This window comes from Gopherus evgoodei, chromosome 5, assembly GCF_007399415.2.
Source record: "Gopherus evgoodei ecotype Sinaloan lineage chromosome 5, rGopEvg1_v1.p, whole genome shotgun sequence".
Classification (NCBI taxonomy): domain Eukaryota; kingdom Metazoa; phylum Chordata; order Testudines; family Testudinidae; genus Gopherus; species Gopherus evgoodei.
This window is the reverse complement of record NC_044326.1, coordinates 82309626-82317545: the sequence shown is the minus strand read 5'-3', so window position 1 is coordinate 82317545 and position 7920 is coordinate 82309626. Positions and strand designations below refer to the sequence as shown.

At 43.0% G+C, this 7920-nt stretch overlaps 1 protein-coding gene across 1 annotated transcript in view; it reads left to right on the top strand.

The window, feature by feature from the left end:
• The first annotated feature begins 662 nt into the window (after positions 1-662).
• Positions 663-7920, top strand: part of RBM46 (RNA binding motif protein 46) — a 44315-nt gene continuing 37057 nt past the window's right edge. Inside the window, 2 exon segments of the mRNA XM_030564086.1 lie at positions 663-702; positions 4523-4684. Coding sequence (XP_030419946.1) covers positions 675-702; positions 4523-4684 — 190 coding nt within the window. The 5' untranslated portion in view covers positions 663-674.

The window sequence follows — 7920 nt, the reverse complement described above, 5'->3', positions numbered from 1 at the left end:
CGCTGACTTTCTCATTTCCCCAGGGGTTCTCCACTCCTGCTCCACCCCTACCCTGTCTCTTCCTGCCCTGTTCTGCTCCTCCCCTGAGCATGCCCTGCCCTTTCCCTCCCCTCCAGTGTCTCCTGCCTGCCACTGAACAACTGATCCGGGGAGGGGGGGGGAGAAACTGATTGGTGGGGCCTTCCGGTGGGTGCCAAGAACCCCCTATATTTTTTCTGTGGGTGCTCCAGCTCTAGAGCACCCTCAGAGTTGGTGCCTATGGCTCTGGGTGGAAACATGCTGCTGTTACTGTTGCTCTGGTGACTCCAAGGCAGCACCAAGAGACCCAGGAAGCCTCTCCCCTGCCACCCTTCTCACCCTGGGACCTACTTGCATGCCACCCCTGCCCCTTTCTCACAGCCTCTGGCACTGTGTACATCCACCACAATCCCATAGCTCCCAGTGCCCTGCCAGCCAGCTCCTCCCCCTGGATCAAATATAATGTGCCCCTTCCCCGCAACGTATGTCTTTATATGCTTGGTTGTTTCCACAGATATCCCCACCCCCTTCCTGCCAGCTTGATTGGATTGGGTGAAGCCAAGGAAAATCTATTCGTCTGCTGTGGTGTCCTATCTGCAGTGAGACGTGTATCTGCCAAGCCGGGGTCTGCTAAGTGACCACTGTTCCTTCTGGGCATGCGTGGCCTGCATGCTGCCAACCACGGTAAAAGTAACCCAGGCTCTGTCTCCACTTAAACATCTACAGCTCCTCAGCGCAGCCAGTTCTACAGTGGGGTTCTTTTGTTTGTAAATAAGCTACCTCCCTGGGAGGTGGTGGGGTGGATAAATTGATGGATGAATTCTTCAGTAAACCTGGCACTGTCTGCACTAGGGGTTAGGCTGGCTTAACTGTGTCAGGGGTGTGGACCCCCTATTGACGGAGCTATGCCAGTCGTGTCACGCTCACCACCACCACCATCATCACTATCCAGGAATTACTAGGACAGAATTATTCCTCTTTCTTTTCCCTCATGCCTGTCTTAATCTCCATTTTAATGCAAAGGAACGGCAGAGAGGGTGGGGTGAGCAATAATAAATAGTAATAAAATAATAGACCAATGAATTAAAATGTTCTTAGTTATGTGTGATATGTATTTAAGTTTGTATTTTCAAATAGCAACCTTGTTTCTATGGATACTTTTTTCAAACACTTATACCTCCAGATGTCTGTTAATTTCAATGAACACTGGCAAAATAACTTACCTGTCTGTGTAGGTGTTAGCCTAACATGAGGTCATGCAATGTTTTGCTGCTTGAAAAATGTATCCATACAGGGTTTCCAAGTGGAGGCTGCTTTGGAAATCAGGCCCTTAATGTTAGTGGTTTTTGAAGTGTAGTGCCCCTCTCCACCTGGTTACCTCCTTTTAATGGCAATTCAGTTACAGGTTTTGATGGACAGGTCTGGGTTCTTTTGAATCCCGCCACCCACTCAGCAGGGTGAATCTTTCATTTTTCTTTTTTGCTATGAAATTATTTGGCGGTGCCGCCACCCCCCTTGCTTGTTTCTGGCAGGGTCACCCGGGCAGCTTGGGTGGAAAATTCTAACTACAGAGTAATCCCCACTTACTTGCCAGATAGTTGGAGACTTCCAAGAAATAATACAACGCCTAAAAATATATTCAACACAATAATTGTATGAAACAGGCAACATATACAGCATAACAGGGTGAAACACTATTTTTAGAGTCACCAGTGCCCACACTTAAAATACCCGTGACTTGATGTAACAAGTGTAAAATGAGTGTCCTGTTGGTATGCGTACTTTGCTGGGGCCCTTGATGACCTATAAAATTCTCTGCAGTGGTTTAGCAGTGTGGCTGACTGGGTTCAGTACTGCCCATAAGACCCACAAGTGGAAGGAGGTGGCAAAACCCTCCGCAGGTGTAATAAGCAGCAGGTTATAAAATCCTCAAACCCTCGCTCCCTGGCTTGAGGACACAGTTCAGGGAGTCAGGGGTCCTCAAAGCAAATTCCCTGACTAACTAAAAGCTGTCAAGTATCAGAGGAGTAGCCATGTTAGTCTGGTTAGTTTCTCCTCCCTTGGTTTTCACACCTCAACTGTTAGAACTGGGCCTCATCCTCCCTGATTGAACTAACCTCGTTATCTCTAGCTTGCTTGCATATATATACCTGCCCCTGGAAATTTCCACTACATGCATCTGACAAAGTGGGTATTCACCCATGAAAGCTCATGCTCCAAAACGTCTGTTAGTCTATAAGGTGCCACAGGATTCTTTGCTGCTTTAACTAAAAGCTGGTGCGGTCACAAACTCCATGAATGACCTTCAGGTTTGAAGATGACTTTGCACGCCTCAGTCACTGTCAGGGATCTTCCTCAAGCAGGAATCAGGCTGTGTTGGTCCCAGGATTTCCCCTCATCACAAAAGGATACAGGGCTCAAGGTGTAGGTTATACAACTACCCTAACATCCAAACGGTAGCCTCCTAGCCCAGCCTCCAGTCACACACTCAGCAGGCAACTTCCCTGGACTAGCAGAGCTGACCATGTGGTGACTAGTCTCTCACCTAAGGAGCTGGAGGTGAATCCAGCCTGGCTGGGGAAATTTCTCAGCAAATGTAACAATTGGGAATCATCCGTGGGGAAGGAAAACGCAGCTGAGGGATCTGCTGTCAGGTCCCTAGAGGCCAGTTTTCAGGGGGAACCCTGCTTGCAGACCTGGGACTCACCAGCTCCCCACACAGCCATTCCTGTCCTGGTGGTGGCTGGCTGCAGCCTCCCCCAAAAAGTGGCTCATCCCTTCTCCTGAACTCCCTGGGAGGGGCATCTCACTCCCTATTGGTTGTCGGGCAGACTCTGAGTTTGCCTTGGCTGCTCCTCCCTGAGCTGCCAGCAGGCAGAGCTCCAGGAATCTAGGTCATCTTGGGGGTTACAGAAGTAATTCTCTTTCAATTAGTTTTTATTTTTATTTAAAGAAAATACTGTTCCTAGAAAAAATCTTCATACAAAATGCTTTCCCTAAAATTTTGAGGAATAATAAATATTCATCTAATTTACTTAATCTATCTAATAATTTTGTTTGAGGAGTAGGACATTTGCTTGCATAGAAAAAATGACTGACTTCTGACTTTCGTTTTAGTATTTTAAAATTGTATATTAAGCATGTACGCATTATGTTTTTATGTTCACTTGTGTAAGCACAGTGTCAGTCTCTGCTTCAGAACTGGTTTGCTCATTTTAAACATTGTTGACATTAAAATTATAGTAGTGAAATTAGCAAACTTAGTTTGTTAATAGAAATTTAAAAAAAATCATTTGACTGTTTTTAAAATTGTTGAACTTTGCTTTAAAGACCGGTTGGAATTGATCATGTTTTAAATATTATGGGGAAACTGAAGTACTCTAGTTTAAATCCTTCTAAACTGAGTTAAGGTTGTACCATGACATGCTGACTTGAAATGTTTATGATGATAGAATTACTTACTCCACTTTTTTCAAACTTTTTAAAAGTTATGTTGAGAGCTACAAAATAGGCTATGTTTGAAGAAAGCGAGTAGTAATTAATGTTCAGAGGCAGCAAAATGCATCCTGAGTTCTAACAGATGCTGTCCTGACTCCAGTCTGACCTTGCCTCACTGTTGCCTCACTGCACCCTCTGGTTCCCTTACAAGTTTTCAGGCTTCAAAAATACCACCTAATTGTGAACTATGTCACTTGTAACAGCTTTTAATGAAGGATATAAGTAAGGCAGTTTGCAATCCAGGACGGTATTACTAAAAAGATAAGGGTCCTTATTTCATGCGTTTGGGGGGATTTGTAAATGGAGCAAGGGCCTGGAAGCTGTCCTCTGAGGATAGGAAACTCCCACACAGTAGCAGGAAGCTCAGCCTGTCAGGAACTACATACTCCCTCAGAGAAGAGCTGCAATGAATAGATCTCTGCAGACCGCTGGTTCTCCATAGTGGCAGGAGTCCTGAGTCCATGAAAGGTACTGAGCTGAGAACCCTGTTGAGAGGGAATGGTGGACCCAGGTGGGAATGGATACACTGATACCTGACTCTGAGATCCTGGGGTGAAGTCTTACTTATATTTTCATTGGGTTTTGGGTTAATAAACTAGACCCTTCAGAAGGGGCATTGTTCCTTACGTAAAGCCTTGGTGAACTTATTAATGACATTCGGGGAAACTGTGGCAGAAAGCACTGCACTTGGCTACCCTGTGACACTCTATTGGCAAGTAAACCACATAAAACAGAAATTTCAGACTATATCCTACAGATTATTGCTCCTTATCTGTACTGTATTCTCATGCATAATTTTATTGTAATAAATGGGACCATATTTGCAGGAAAATATATAGATAATAACTTTCTAGTTTAGAACAAAAAAGCTTACTCCTGCAAGGGAAAAATTTCATGAGGTAAAGCTGAAATAACTTATGCTGTTACTTTTCTGGCTTTTAGTAGCTATTGTATGTGGCTAAGTTTGGAATTCTGTATTAAATTTTATCTTAATGTTTTGTTGAAGATATTGCAAGTATGCATGACGAAAGTACAGATGTAACAAATGGATGTGGCAGAATCCGAACTGGTACTCAGAATGAGGCTGCCTTACTAGCTTTGATGGAAAAGACTGGCTACAGCATGGTTCAAGAAAATGGACAAAGAAAATTTGGTGGTCCTCCACCAGGTGAGCATTTGTTTGAAATTATAAAAATACCAGGCCAAGTTCTGCCTTTACTTTTTTTCCAGTTAAACCATTGACATTGAAGAAAACAAGGAATTGAGAATACATCATATTGTTAAGGGCTTTCCCTTTGCCCCTCCCTTGGTTCTTGTCATGCAGACAAAGCGGAAGACCTGAAGTCTGAAGTGCAGGCAATGCAATGTTTATTGGGGTTAATCAAGGAAGCATATCCATAGCTCTGTACTCCCCAGAGCCTTCCATGTTCCCTTTTTTCCCACCTCCTTCTTCTTGGCAGGCGTAATTATACCTGTAGTGCATGCCTCTGGTCCGATCCCTTAGGATTTATGGTCATGTTCTGTTTTGGAGGGTTACGAGTCTGGGGACTTTGGTAACACCTCCTTTGTCCCCATGGGAGGGGTAAATAGTGAGGCTATGTATTGGCCAAGGTCACCTTTTCTCTGGATTTTGTGTTTCTTATGCCTCCCCTGTCCTCATCCCCTCTTGTCCTTCCCGACTGGTTTCTTGACCTTGTCTTGAGATAGAAATCAAGGCATTCTTCAAGAGTACGCTCGTATATTAAGCTCCCACCATACCCAGCAACACTTAAACTCTCTTCTTTATCTCTTCTCATTGTGCTATAAATGCCATCTTGTTAGGCAGAAACAACACACAGTATGTTTGTTCTTTGTTCACATATTAGTAAGGATATAAAAATATCAAAAAATCAAACCCAAAATTCTATCCCAAGCTAAGAGACAGGCCTATATACTAACGTATGTACAGTGAGACTAAGGTGACCTGGAAGAAGATCTTACCTTGTATAACTTCTTGAACTTAATGCTTCATTTCCCAATGTGACCAATCATTAATGGAGTTATTTATTTTAGAATTTTCCTTTTTGTTCTAAGGGTGAGGGGGGATCCATGTGTATTTTAGGAATGGTGGCAGGTCTGTAGAGGTTTAGACTTGTTAATAATTAGGGCTGTCAAGCGATTAAAAAAATTCTTTGCAATTAATCACACTGTTAAAAAATAGAATACCATTTCAACTTTTTCAAATATATTGATTTCAGTTGTAACACAGAATACTAAATGTACAATGCTCACTTTATTTTTGATTATAAATATTTGCACTGTAAAAAACAAGAGATAGTATTTTTTCAGTTCACATAATGCAAGTACTGTAGTTCAGTCTGTTTATCATGAGAGTTGAACTTACAAATGTAGAATTATGTGCAAAAAATAACTGCATTCAAAAATAAAACAATGTAAAACTTCGGCGTCTACAAGTCCACTCAGTCCTACTTCTAAATTTAAATTGATATTTTATTGTTTAACACGATTTAAATTGCAATTAATCACGATTAATTTTTTGAGTTAATTGCATGAGTTAACTGTGATTAATCAATAGTCCTATTAATAACAACTTCTTCACTTAAGAATGCACTTAAAATTCTGGTGTGCATACACAACATGGTGAACTTTTAACAAATATGATTTTAATTTTGAATCAGTTTTCCTCAAATTTTATTTGTTTTTTAAGTCACCATGAGATTGTCAGCCAAATTTTGAATAATTTCACACTTTTATATGAATAAAGAATTTCTGATTGGAACAAGTAGGGAAATTGCAATTTTTCTTCCTTGGAAAATTCAAAACGAGCTTATTTAATTTTGCTCAGATTTTAAGAAAAAATGTTTTTATGCTGAATAATATAATTGAATATTAAGCACAAAGGATTTTATTGATAAGATTACAGACAATAGTGGAAACTACATTTATGCTCTATAGCAATTGCAGTTGCAGGTCACTTCTGAAAGTCTCAGTGGCTTTGGGCTTGACTGCACTGCAGTGTTAGTTAAAGTTATCTACCCATGAGTTAAACCCGCCCTGTCAACAGGAGTTATCAAGTGCGGGGCCCAGTTCCTGGGGTAGGGGGGCGCGGGGCTTGTATTCACCGGGCGGCACTCCCAGTCTTCGGCAGCACTTTGGATTGCTGGCCGGGAGAGCGGGGCCGCGGGGGTGAGTATAAAAAAAAAAAAAAAAAAAAAATTAAAAAGCGCCTAAGGCACAGGGCCCTCTTAGGTGTGGGGCCAAATTCCGGGGAATCGGGCGAATCGGCCTAAAGCTGGCCCTGTCTGTTGAGTTAGCTGAGCTTGAGTGAGAGCAGTTGTGCTGCAAAATGCTACTCGAGCAGCATAGCCTGTATGTATTAGCAGTGCGTAGTAGCTGAGGCACTTACTTTTAAAGGTATTTAGGCACTGTGATGTTGAGCTGAGTAATGCCTAATACCTTTAAAAATCTGGACCCAAGACCCTATAGTATTACTAGTTCAAGCATCAGCAGCACTTGGCCTTCAAGTCCCCCTCTCCCCCATAGGTGAGCTAGCTCAAGTTTAGACCACCACTTGAGTTGGTGACGTGTGTGTGTGTGTGTGTGTGTGTGTGTGTGTGTGTGTGTGTGTGTGTGTAGGATTTGGGTTAGGAACCACATTAGTTGTATGTCAAGCTAATGCTGCAGTTCTTCCTCTTTTCATGGCCCAATCTGGAAACCAGAAAAGACAGACAGGAGCAAGGTGATTCCATACCCCCACTGTTAGAGCACTTCCTGGGATATGGGAGACTCAAGTTCAAGTCCCTGCACCAAACTGAGCAGAGTGGGGATTTGAAAACAGGTCTCCTACCTCCCGGATGAGTGCCCTAACCACTATGCTGTTGGGTATAATAGGGTGGGGGGTATTGCTCTCACTTTTTCTTTCTCTGGTATTTTGTGAGGAATGGCCTACCTGGTTTAGGCACCTAATTCCAGGAGAGAGTGCACAGCTGTGAATCCCTAACACCAATATTGCCTAATTAGCTTTTGATGGACAGGACTTCAGACATGCCTTTCTCCTCAGCATTTCCTGCTATCTTAATGGTTTGCCACTCAGTATGCTGGCATCTGTGAATCTATTGCAGTTGCCTAACTCTTCCCTTGCATTGTATAGGGAGCCACAGGGCTTAATTTGGGGTGAGGATTCTCCTGGATGGTAGTTGTGGCAATGCTGAGTGTAGCAATAGGTTCCTTCGTGGATCTAGGCCTTAGAAGCTTGTTTCAGAAACCAAATAAAAAATGTATTCCAGGGATGATGGGAAGTGGGGTGGTCAAGCAGCTATAGCCCACCCACTTTCCACCATGGGCCTGGTCCACTTCTCAGTCTCTTCCAGGGCCTCAGGGGAAGAGGTTGGGCAGGGGTGAGAT